The following is a 13,259-nucleotide window of genomic DNA, read 5'->3' as shown; positions in this document are numbered from 1 at the left end:
TATATACACACCACACACACAAACACATACACACACAGCAACCTGCAGTTGGGGAGATGTTACCAGTGCCTTGAGCTGCTTTGTTACCCCACTGTTTGTTACTAAAATAACTCACATGTACACACACTTACATTAGCAGGCTGTCATGACCTCACACCACCACCACACAGGGGGTCAAACACTCACACACACACAACCTCCAGCTGGCACAGCCGTCAACACTATGCTCAACTCACACCCTGCACTGACATTGATGGCATAAAGTATGCATACAGGAAATGTATTCTATCAGATCCATTTCAACTCTACACTCAACACATCTATCTATCTATCTATCTATCTATCTATCTATCTATCTATCTATTTCAGCGCCATCACCTCCTTACTGAGAGACACATACTTATCCAACCTTGAGAGGTGATCTATCAAAATCTGGCTATAAAAGGCTATCTATCAAAATAAAGACAAGCAAGCAAGGCCTAAAACGTGGTACTGTGTGTTGTGTTTCCATAACCTACTGTATATGTGTGTGTGTGTGTGTGTGTGTGTGTGTGTGTGTCTGTGCATTCTACTACTGTGTACAGTATGTGTGTGTAATCCATTCAGCACTCACCAGTGTCGACATTGAAGCAGGTGGTGTGGAACTTGCCCATGTAGAACTCCACTCCGATGATGGCAAACATGAGTATGGCAAAGAATAGCAGCAGGCCTATCTGGAGCAGAGGCACCATGGCCTTCATGATAGACTTCAATACCACCTGAAGACCTGTGGCGAGAGATGGAGGGGGAGGGAGAGAGATGGAGGGGGGAGGGAGAGAGATGGAGGGGGGAGGGAGAGAGACGGAGGGGGGAGGGAGAGAGACGGAGGGGGGAGGGAGAGAGACGGAGGGGGAGGGAGAGAGACGGAGGGGGAGGGAGAGAGACGGAGGAGGAGGGAGAGAGACGGAGGGGGAGGGAGAGAGATGGAGGGGGAGAGATGGAGGGGGAGGGAGAGAGATGGAGGGGGAGGGAGAGAGATGGAAGGGGGAGGGAGAGAGATGGAAGGGGAGGGAGAGAGATGGAGGGGGAGGGAGAGAGATGGAGGGGGAGGGAGAGAGATGGAGGGGGAGGGAGAGAGACGGATGGGGGGAGGGAGAGATGGAGGGGGAGGGAGAGAGATGGAAGGGGGAAGGAGAGAGATGGAGGGGGAGGAGAGAGATGGAAGGGGGAGGGAGAGAGACGGAGGGGGGAGGAAGAGAGATGGAGGGGGAGGGAGAGAGATGGAGGGGGGAGGGAGAGAGATTGAGGGGGGAGAGGTAGAGATGGAGGGGGGAGGGGTAGAGGGGGGTGCCATATGTAGTCCATGTAAGATAAGATGAGTCATACTTAATAAGTCAGTTTGTGTTTGTGTGTTTAAAATTTATGATCTGTATATACATCTTTGATATTTTATTAACACTACAGTAATGTTATGGTGCACACTGAGTGACCTTTGACCTGTTGTCAGTGACTTACTGGGGATGCCAGACACCAGTTTGAGTGGTCTCAGTACTCTCACCGCCCGCAGAGTCCTCAGGTCAAAGTCTGAGCCCACCGTGGCCAGGATCCTGCACACACATACATAAGACAACGAGAGGAGAGTCAGGTGAGTGCATTCAGAAGAGGCACGTAAAACAGTACACTCAGGGCAAGATATCTTCACCACTTTCTCTCTCTGTCAGTAGGGACAGTAGAGCAGCAGCAGGTCCTTGTGTGTGTGTGTGTGCTGTTCTCAGCCACAGAGCCACAGCTGGCAGGCTGCATTAGAAGCAGAAGCACATGGAGGGGGGGACAAGTAAGTGCTGCACTAAAACCTTCTGAAAAACACTACACTCGGGGGGGAAAGAGAGAGAGGCAGGCATCAGGCAGGCAGGCAGGCAGACAGACAGACAGAGATATACAGTCAGGTCCAGAATTATTGCCACCCTTGATAAAGATGAGCAAAAAAGACTGAATAAAATAAATAATACCAATGCTGAGCTATATTGTATGCTCCAAAAAATTGGGAAATTATATTATCTTATACTAATTGCTCGGATAAAAATATTTTGTTAAACAAGTAATAACTAAAATAATTTTTTTTTAAACACGAGGTCATAATTACTGGCACCCCTTGCGAGGATAACGACGCCAAGCCTTTTTCTATAATGTTTTATGAGATTGGAGAACACGTTGGGAGGGATCCTAATACAGAATCTTTCCAGATCTTTGATATCCTTCGTCTGCTGTTACGGACTGACCTCTTCAATTCAAACCACAGTTTTTCAATGTGTTTCAAGTCGGGAGACTGAGATGGCCTTCTGCTTTCAATGCCAAATCCACCACTGGGGTACAAGCTCTTTTTTATGTTATCTGACCATAGCACCAGTTCCACTGGTCCTCAGGCCCTTGTTAAGGTCAACAGCATCATGAACTTTACCAAGTACCAGGACATTTTAGCCAAAAACCTGGTTGCCTCTACCAGGAGCCTGACACTTGGCCGCAGGTGGATCGTCCAGCAAGAAAATAACCCCAAGCACTAACCAAAATTCACAAAGAAATGGTTAATTCACCCCAAAAATAAACATTTTGCAATTGCCATCTCAGTCTCTGGACTAGAACCCCATTGAATACATCTGGTATGAAAAAAAAGAGGGCAGTCCATAAGAGCAGACAAAGGATATCAAGGATCTGGTAAGATTCAGTATGGATGAATGGTCTAAGATCCTTCCCAAAGTGTTCTCCAATCTCATAAAACATTTCAGAAAAAGGCTCAGTGTTGTTATTCTCGCAAAGGGAGGTTATTGGTCACAGGGGTGGCAATAATGTTTTAAATTATTAGTTAATGTTTTACTACAAAATCTCTTCTCAGAGCAATAGCATTAGTATAAAATAATATATTTTCCCAATTTTTTTAAGCATACAATATAGCTCAGTATTTGTATTTCTTTTATACTGTCTTTTTTGCGCATCTTTATCAAGGATGCCAATAATTATGGACCTGACTGTATACAGTTCCTTCAGAAAGTACTCATATCCGTTGACTTAGTCCACATTGTGTTGTGTTACAGCCTGATTTCAAAATTGATTAAATATATTTTTTTCCTCACCCATCTACTACACACAATACCAAAAATGACAAAGTGAAAACATGTTTTTAGAAAATGTTGCTAATTTATTGAAAATGAAATACAGAAAATGTAATTTACATACAGTACCAGTCAAAAGTTTGGATACACGTACTCATTCAAGAGTTTTTCTTTATTTATACTATTTTCTACATTGTAGAATAATAGTGAAGACATCAAAACTATGGAATAACACATATGGAATCATGTAGTAACCCAAAAAGTGTTAAACAAATCAAACTATATTTTATATTTGAGATTCTTTAAATAGCCACCCTTTGCCTTGATGACAGCTTTGCACACTCTTGGCATTCTCTCAACCAGCTTCACCTGGAATGTTTTACCAACAGTCTAGAAGGAGTTCCCACATATGCTTAGCACTTGTTGGCTGCCTTTCCTTCACTCTGCCATCCGATTCATCCCAAACCATCTCAATTGGGTTGAGGTCGGGGGATTGTGGAGGACAGGTCATCTGATGCAGCACTCCATCACTCTCCTTTTTGGTAAAATAGCCTCCCACTCCTCTTTCTATTCTGGTTAGAGCCAGTTTGCGCTGTTCTGTGAAGGGAGTAGTACACAGCGTGGTACGAGATCTTCAGTTTCTTGCCAATTTCTTGCATGGAATAGCCTTCATTTCTCAGAACAAGAATAGACTGATGAGTTTCAGAAGAAAGTTCTGGCCATTTTGAGCCTGTAATCAAACCCACAATTGCTGATGCTCCAGATACTCAACTAGTCTCAAGAAGGCCAGTTTTATTGCTTCTTTAATCAGCACAACAGTTTTCAGCTGTGCTAACATAATTGCAAAAGGGTTTTCTAATGATCAATTAGCCTTTTAAAATGATAAACTTGGATTAGCAAACACAACGTGTCATTGGAACACAGGACTGATGGTTGCTGATAATGGGCCTCTGTACGCCTATGTAGATATTCCATAAAAAATCAGCCGTTTCCAGCTACAATAGCCATTTACAACATGAACAATGTCTACACTATATTTCTGATCAATTTGATGTTATTTTAAAGGACAAAAAAATTGAATTTCTTTAGAAAACAAGGACATTTCTAAGTGACCCCAAACTTTTGATGGTAGTGTATATAGAGAGAGATAGAGAGAGAGATAGAGAGAGAGAGAGAGAGAGAGAGAGAGAGAGAGAGAGAGCGAGCGAGAGCGAGAGAGAGATAAGGAGATAGAGAGAGGGGTGCGGAGAGGGAGAGTGAGCTAGAAAGACAGAAGGAGATAGTGTGAGAAAGAGAGAGAGACAGAGATCCCGGCAAGGCCACACACCACTTTGTCAGTAACAGACAGGTCAAGTCACAATATAATGAACACAGGCTAGGCAGGAGACGCTCGACACGACTGAGTCTATTTTGACGATGACACAAAACAAGACAATGAACAGAGGTTACCGGGGGTAAAAATAAGTCTAATGATATACAATATGTTGTAATGTATCATTGAATGTGATGGTTTGATATCATTTCCATGTACGTCATTTAGCAGACGCTCTTATCCAGAGCGACTTACAGTTAGTGAGTGCATACATTTTCATACCGTAATAATGAATGAGCCTATGGTGTCAATTCCGATTCAAAAGTCAAACGGGCACAAGATGAAACATCATTGCGCGAGCAAACACTTGAGTAGAGAGAGAATAATTGCTGTCGAGCGAGCAGAGGACGGGTGCTGTGAGCTCAGGGCAGCGTGGTGCGCACAAATTACATGTGAGAGCTTGTGAGTGTGACTTTGAGCAAGCAGAACTGAATTTCCGAACGCAGTAAATTAATTTGAGAGAAGAGATTTTTGTTCGCCTAAATAAATACTTACTACATGTCAAGACAGTTTTTCAGTAGAGAAACTAGCTAACCAACTAGCTGGCTAATCAACTATGATACCAATATTGAAATTGAAGTAGGTAGTTATTTGGTCTTCTGTTATTGAAGCAGGCTATTGATGTGGCAAGCTAGGTGAACGTCAGCTAGCTAGGATGCTAACTGTGGTTTAACCAAAGCCAAAGCTGCGCTCTACTGGTTAGAAAGATGGTTCTATATTGAATGTATGTGATAGTCATTGCTAACAATATGAGTAGTGTAGGTAAGGGATGAAGTGAACCTATAGGAGGATAGCTCTCCACGAGGTGGATTGGGCATGAACTGACAGCATGCTGTTCAACATTGAGCCATGCTGACTGACAAGTGGCGTGGATTGGTACAGGGGAATTCCATGGTAACGGAGTGATGCAGAGACTCAGATTTTTCACTTTAAAATATAGGTCAAACAAACCAATTATTTAAAATTGTTAAAAGTAGTCATTGTGCATATATTTGTATGGTTTGTTTCACTTTGAAATCATTGGTTTTTGTTTGACATACATTTTAAAGTGAAATCTGAGCCTCAGCATCACTCTGTTACCATGGAATTGCACTACAGCTCGGCTCAGTCCCACATCTTGTGATTACTTATTTGGCTAAATTATTAACCATTGTTGCCTCTTTTGATACAGCCACAGCAGTCTTAAAATGGACTGTTACCTTGAATGCAACATTAAGATGTTAAAACATTTCAACTGCAATTGAACTATGTCTGTGACATTTCGTGACATCTTATTTTCCTCTCTCTATCACTCCAGTTGTTCTCAGGAGACAGGTCAGTGTGTGTAGAGAGAACACATTTGACCAGGTGGAGTCAGGCTTTTACTTCATCGCCCTGGACCACTACACCAATGAGGCAGAGGACCTCAAGTTTGGACCAGTGAGTCACCAACTCATCTTACGCCTTACACAACTCGACACATACAGTGCCTTCGGAAGGTATTCAGACCCCTTGACTTTTTCCACATTTTGTTACGCTACAGCCTTATTCTAAAATTGATTAAATTGTATTGTTTCCTCATCAATCTACACACAATACCCCATAATATTCCTGTCGCTGAAAAACATCCCCACAACATGATGCTGCCACCACCATTCTTTACCGTAGAGATGGTGCCAGGTTTCCTCCAGACGTGAAGCTTGGCATTCAGGCCAAAGAGTTCAATCTTGGTTTCATCAGACCAGAGAATCTTGTTTCTCATGGTCTGAGAGTCTTTAGGTGCATTTTGGCAAACTCCAAGCGGGCTGACGTGCCTTTTAATCAAATCAAATGAAATTTTATTTGCCACACAACAGGTGTAGACATTACTGTGAAATGCTTACTTACAGCCCTTAACCAACAATGCATTTATGTTTTTATAAAAAAGTAAAATAAAACAACAACAACAAAAGTGTTGAGAAAAAAAGAGCAAAAGTTAAAAAAAATAACAGTAGGGAGGCTATATATACAGGGGGGTACCGGTGCAGAGTCAATGTGCGGGGGCACCGGCTAGTTGAGGTAATATGTACATGTGTCACGGTTTTCGGCCGAGACTGCTCCTCCTCCTGGTTCGGGCAGGCTTCGGCGTTCGCCGTCCCCGGAGTACTAGCTGCCACCGTTGAATGTTTCGTGGTGTGATTGCTTTGGTCTGTCTTGTACACCTGTGTCTGTTTGTGTTCTGATTACGTGTCCTATAAGTTCCCTGTTTTGTATTGGTTAGATTGTGTGTTGTTGTCTGCCTGTATTTCGGAGCTGCGTGTTGACGCTCTGTTTGTTTGTTTAGTGTTTACGCATGTTTACGTATTCACTCGCCTCTGTTTGTTTTCGAGGCCGTGTATTGTATTTTTGCACTTTTGACTAGTAAAGTCTGTTGGACGAAGCCTCTGTGTCCTGCGCCTGACTCCTCCACCACATCCACATCGGTTCTTCTGACAACATGTGGGTAGAGTTAAAGTGACTATGCATAAATAATTAACAGAGTAGCAGGAGCGTAAAAAAAATCCAGAAAAACGCATGTCAAAAATGTTATAAATTGATTTGCATTTTAATGAGGGAAATAAGTATTTGACCCCCACTCAATCAGAAAGATTTCTGGCTCCCAGGTGTCTTTTATATAGGTAACGAGCTGAGATTAGGAGCACACTCTTAAAGGGAGTGCTCCTAATCTCAGTTTGTTACCTGTATAAAATACACCTGTCCACAGAAGCAATCAATCAATCAGATTCCAAACTCTCCACCATGGCCAAGACCAAAGAGCTCTCCAAGGATGTCAGGGCCTAGATTGTAGACCTACACAAGGCTGGAATGGGCTACAAGACCATCGCCAAGCAGCTTGGTGAGAAGGTGACAACAGTTGGTGCGATTATTCGCAAATGGAAGAAACACAAAATAACTGTCAATCTCCCTCGGCCTGGGGCTCCATGCAAGATCTCACCTCGTGGAGTTGCAATGATCATGAGAATGGTGAATCAGCCCAGAACTACACGGGAGGATCTTGTCAATGATCTCAAGGCAGCTGGGACCATAGTCACCAAGAAATCAATTGGTAACACACTACGCCGTGAAGGATTGAAATCCTGCAGCGCCCGCAAGGTCCCCCTGCTCAAGAAAGCACATATACAGGCCCGTCTGAAGTTTGTCAATGAACATCTGAATGATTCAGAGGAGAACTGGGTGAAAGTTTTGTGGTCAGATCAGACCAAAATCGAGCTCTTTGGCATCAACTCAACTCGCCTTGTTTGGAGGAGGAGGAATGCTGCCTATGACCCCAAGAACACCATCCCCACCGTCAAACATGGAGGTGGAAACATTATGCTTTGGGGGTGTTTTTCTGCTAAGGGGACAGGACAACTTCACCGCATCAAAGAGACGATGGACGGGGCCATGTATCGTCAAATCTTGGTTGAGAACCTCCTTCCCTCAGCCAGGGCATTGAAAATGGATCGTGGATGGGTATTCCAGCATGACAATGACCCAAAACACACGGCCAAGGCAACAAAGGAGTGGCTCAAGAAGAAGCACATTAAGGTCCTGGAGTGGCCTAGCCAGTCTCCAGACCTTAATCCCATAGAAAATCTGTGGAGGGAGCTGAAGGTTCGAGTTGCCAAACGTCAGGCTCGAAACCTTAATGACTTGGAGAAGATCTGCAAAGAGGAGTGGGACAAAATCCCTCCTGAGATGTGTGCAAACCTGGTGGCCAACTACAAGAAACGTCTGACCTCTGTGATTGCCAACAAGGGTTTTGCCACCAAGTACTAAGTCATGTTTTGCAGAGCGGTCAAATACTTATTTCCCTCATTAAAATGCAAATCAATTTATAACATTTTTGACATGCGTTTTTCTGGATTATTTTGTTGTTATTCTGTCTCTCACTGTTCAAATAAACCTACCATTAAAATTATAGACTGATCATGTCTTTGTCAGTGGGCAAACTTACAAAATCAGCAGGGGATCAAATACTTTTTTCCCTCACTGTATCTATAACACAAAATCCATGTGTACATGTGTGCATGTTATCGTGTGTTTGTATGCATGTGTCTATGTTTGTGTTGCTTCACAGTCCCCGCTGTTCCATAAGGTGTATTTTTATCTATTTTTTAAATCAAATTTTACTTCTGGCATGAGTTACTTGATGTGGAATAGAATGTAGTCATGGCTCTATGTAGTACTGTGCGCCTCCCATAGTCTGTTCTGGACTTGGGAACTGTGAAGAGACCTCTGGTGGCATGTCTTGTTTGGTACGCAAGGGTGTCCGAGCTGTGTGCCAGTAGTTCAAACAGACAGCTTGGTGCATTCAACATGTCAATACCTCTCACAAATACAAGCAGTAATGAAGTCAATCTCTCCTCCACTTTGAGCCAGGAGAAATTGACATGCATAGTATTCATGTTAGCTCTCTTGTACATCCAAGGGCCAGCTGTGCTGCCCTGTTCTGAGCCAATTGTAAAGTCCCTCTTTGTGGCACCTGACCACACGACTGAACAGTAGTCCAGGTACGACAAAAATAGGGCCTGTAGGACCTACCTTGTTGATAGTGCTGTTAAGAATGCAGAGCAGCGCTTTATTATAGACAGACTTCTCCCCATCCTAGCTACTGTTGTATCAATATGTTTTGACCATGACAGTTTACAATCCAGGGTTACTCAAAGCAGTTTAGTCTCCTCAACTTGCTCAATTTCCACATTTTTCATTACAAGATTTAGTTGAGGTTTAGGGTTTAGTGAATGATTTGTCCCAAATACAATGCTTTTAGTTTTTGAAATATTTAGGACTAACGTATTCCTTGCCACCCATTCTGAAACTAACTGCAGCTCTTTGTTAACTGTTGCTGTCATTTCAGTCGCTGTGGTAGCTGACGTGTATAGTGTTGAGTCATCCGCATACATAGACACACTGGCTTTATTCAAAGCCAGTGGCATGTCGTTAGTAAAGATTGAAAAAAGTAAGGGGCCTAGACAGCTGCCCTGGAAATTCCTGATTCTATCTGTATTTTGTTGGAGAGGCTTCCATTAAAGAACACCCTCTGTGTTCTGTTAGACAGGTAACTCTTTGTATCGCTCCACCTTCCTCAAACTCCAGTGCCATACTTTTGTTGACCTTTTTACCAACGTCTATGGATTGTACAAAGATTTTAAGATGGGACTTCCACTCCATACTAAATCTAATTCCATATCCTGTATTGTTCTGCCCTCTCTATAGATTATGCTGATGCCCCATTGTAAAAACCTGGAGATCTTCACTGGTTCTGAGGGAGGTGACGTGGACACAAACAGTGCCTGAGACACCTTCCAGAGCTACTGCTGTCTAGAGAACAGTCAGAGGCTGGTCAAGACATCTAAAAGGTATGGAACTGCACTCCCAACAGTCATGTATGCTTAAAAATAATAATAATAATAATAATAATAATTCTAGCATACTTGTATGCTCATTTATATGTTTCTTAAAGCGGCAATCAGGAGTTGAAACAATAACAAAGCGTCCTCCCTGCCACGTCATTGCTCATGTCATTGTTTAAGGTGGAATCTTATGTTGAATGATACATTTATTCTGTTTGCACTTATATCTTTGTTCTACTTGTGCTCTTTCCACAGATGGCTCTGGCTTGCTGATAACATCTTATCTGATGAGACTCCCTATGCGATTTGACTCCTCTATTACTGACTCTACTCAATAAAACTTCCAATGTCAAAAATAAATAATATGGGATTCTGTTTTTGATAGACAATGGTAGTTCCCTATGGTGTCAAATCCAATTCAAAAGTCGAACATGCACGAGATGGGAGTCTTTGGAAGAGGGGCTAGAAGGCGTCGGCGATGATCTTTCCTGCACGCTGAAGTCGTGCAGGACCTCGATGGAGGGCAGGTGGCAGCCAATGACCCTCTCAGCAGACCGGACAATCCGTTGCAGTGATGAAGGAGGTGAGGATGGACTCGATGATGGTCATTTAGAACTGAATCAGTACACACAGCATTCAAAGGAGGGCTGAGGACAAAACAACACCATGCATTCACCAAACATTGTACTGAGGAAAATACATTTTATATATAGTAATTGTCTGATTGGCAACTACCATCGTCTTATCAATCTCTTGACTGGCCTGTGCCCTCGCGGGACCCATCCTCTGCTTGCTCGACCACATTTCTTCGCTCTTAACTTAGTGTTTGCTCGCGCAATGATATTTCATCTTGCTCGCGCACACCATCTCGTGCGTGTTCAACTTTTGAATTGGATTTGACACCATAGGGAACTACCACTGTCTACCAAATACAGAATCCCAAATTATTTATATTTGACAGTTTTATTGAATAGAGTCAGTAAGAGGAGTCAAATCGCATAGTGAGTCTCATCAGATCAGATGTTATCAGCAAGCCAGAGCCATCTGTGGAAAAAGCACAAGTAGAACAAAGATATAAGTGCAAACAGAATAAATGTATCATTCAACATAAGATTCCACCTAAAACAATTCCATGAGCTCTGTCCCAATTAATCTGAGGTCTGAGGCGAGTAACTGAGGCGAGTAACCTTGAGTTTTTAGAAGGAGGCACGATGGTCAGTCCTTGCATACATTGCTCTGTCTATAAATTTGAGTGGGATTACATTTCTATATTTCTATCCTCCTATAGGTTCACTTCATCCCTTACCTACACTACTCATATTGTTTAGCAATGACTATCACATACATTCAGTATAGAACCATCTTTCTAACCAATAGACAGCAGCTTTGGCTTTGGTTAAACCACATGGCTAGCTGACGTTCACCTGGCTTGCCTCATCAATAGCCTGCTTTAATAACAAGACCAAATAACTACCTACTTCAATTTCACTATTGAAATCATAGTTGATTAGCTAGCTAGTTGGTTAGCTAGCACCACGCTGGCCTGCACCACCCGTCCTCTGCTCGCTCGACCATAGGGCTTCTCTCTCGACTCTAGTGTTTGCTTGTGCAATGATGTTTCATCTTGCTCGAGTGCGCCATCTCGCGCCCATTCGACTATTGAATCAGAATTGACACCATATCAACCCGAATCACTGATGAAACCTTTAGCTCTTATCAAAAAAGTGTTTCTCTGTGTGTGTGTGTGTGTGATGGGGACAGGAGGGCATGGTTTTTATGTCTGAGGAGCAGACAGCCAGCTGGGAGCTGAAGAAGAGTGGGTTTTAATATCCCTTTATCATCACCACAATATATCTATCTATGTGGGCGCCAGGCGATGCCACGGGAAATATAGAGGGTGATGCTATCAGCCATCAGTCACACACTCGGCGCCTGCTAGCCACTGCTAGCCACACACAGTCAGACGGCAGGTGTGTATGCATGTACACAAAGACACACACACACACTCTCACACACACATGCGCACACATGCGCGAGTGCACACACACACACTCATTTCCTCTTGTGGGTCCTTGGTGATGTTTCCCTATCATGTGAGTCACCCCTTATCAGTATACCAAAAATAGCATATGGCAGAAATCTTAAGCATATATTGTGGAGAGCATTCACCTGTATGGACCTTTGGACTGAGCCCACTCACTGGGGGCTGGGGCTTTTTCTCTTGACATATTAAAAACAAATATCTAAAAATGGATGTAGCAATGGCACAATGCCCCTTTAACCCTAAAAGCAACAACATACAGGTAACTGCCAAAAGGCAACACGAGTAAATAAGTGATACAAAGTACAGTGTTTATAACCCTAAAAGTGCCAATTGGTAATGATTGCAAAGAGACAGTGTCAGAACAACCTTCTGAGAGAAGCCTTACTAGACATCCAAACTAGATCGATGAGAGAAAATCTAGTACTTACGGGTATTCAGGAAAAGGAGGGAGAAATAACCGAGAATATTATGAAGGATTTCCTGCATACAGCGCTTCAAATACCACTCGAGGCTGTCGATAAAATCCAACTCGAACGTGTACACCGTTTCGGACAAAGAGGACAGAAATATGATCACCCAATCGTTGCCAAATTGGCATTTTTTAAGGATAAAGCTATGGTTAAAAGCCTAGGAAAAAGACTTGCTGGCACGAAAATAGGCATGAATGATCAGTTCCCGAGGGAGATTGGATACAGAACTTTGCACCTTTCTGCAATCTTCAAGGAAAATAGATTCAAAGGGAAACGTGTGGCACTTGTGGTCGATAAACTATATATTGACAACCAAATGTTCAGAGACACAGACTACTCCATGGCTATTCTAAAAGTTGTAATAGAGGAGTTGAATAATGGAATACCCAATACTTGTCACGGTTCTCTAAGACCGAACCCAGAAGCAGACCAGGACAAGGTGAGTTGAACGAATGTGAGTGTTTATTTACAGATTCAAAAGATGCAGAATAATCCAGGAGACAGAGCGGGTGGCGGAGATGAGTAGGTGGTGGTGAAGTGGCAGATTAACTGATGGCACGGCAGGGGTTGGGTGAAGGTTCCGGGAGAATGACTGTAGACAGAACAAACGGAGGTAAGTACAAGGCAGGTCAACAAGGTGCAAAAAACAACAAAACTAACGCTAGTACTCTGAGGCTGATACTCTGGCAAAACATACTGTTAATGGCTAACGATCCGGCAGGGAATGGATGTCAGGTCAGAGCTTATGAAGGGGTGATGATCAGGACCAGGTGTGCCGAAGCTGATGAGAAGCAGGTGCGGGTAATCGAGAGATCACCCGCCTAGCAACGTCGCCCGGCAACCGGACAGGGTGCGTTCAGGAACCTTCGGGAAACAGGAGATTCAGAGCAGAAAAACGGCAACACAGGCAGGAACAGACTAAGGACGCAGGGT

General features: G+C 43.3%; 1 protein-coding gene across 1 annotated transcript in view; it reads right to left on the bottom strand.

The window, feature by feature from the left end:
- LOC121582603 (voltage-dependent N-type calcium channel subunit alpha-1B-like) overlaps window positions 1–13,259 on the bottom strand; it is a 206,301-nt gene that overhangs the window by 136,714 nt on the left and 56,328 nt on the right. The window contains exons 3-4 of the mRNA XM_045213246.1: window positions 1,495–1,586; window positions 614–766 (exon numbers count right to left, since the gene is read on the bottom strand). Coding sequence (XP_045069181.1) covers window positions 614–766; window positions 1,495–1,586 — 245 coding nt within the window. The remainder of the gene's footprint in view (window positions 1–613; window positions 767–1,494; window positions 1,587–13,259) is intronic.

The sequence above is a fragment of the Coregonus clupeaformis genome, unplaced genomic scaffold (genome assembly GCF_020615455.1).
Source record: "Coregonus clupeaformis isolate EN_2021a unplaced genomic scaffold, ASM2061545v1 scaf0094, whole genome shotgun sequence".
NCBI lineage: Eukaryota > Metazoa > Chordata > Actinopteri > Salmoniformes > Salmonidae > Coregonus > Coregonus clupeaformis.
The sequence above is the reverse complement of the archived record's forward strand: the minus strand, read 5'-3'. Positions and strand labels throughout refer to the sequence as shown.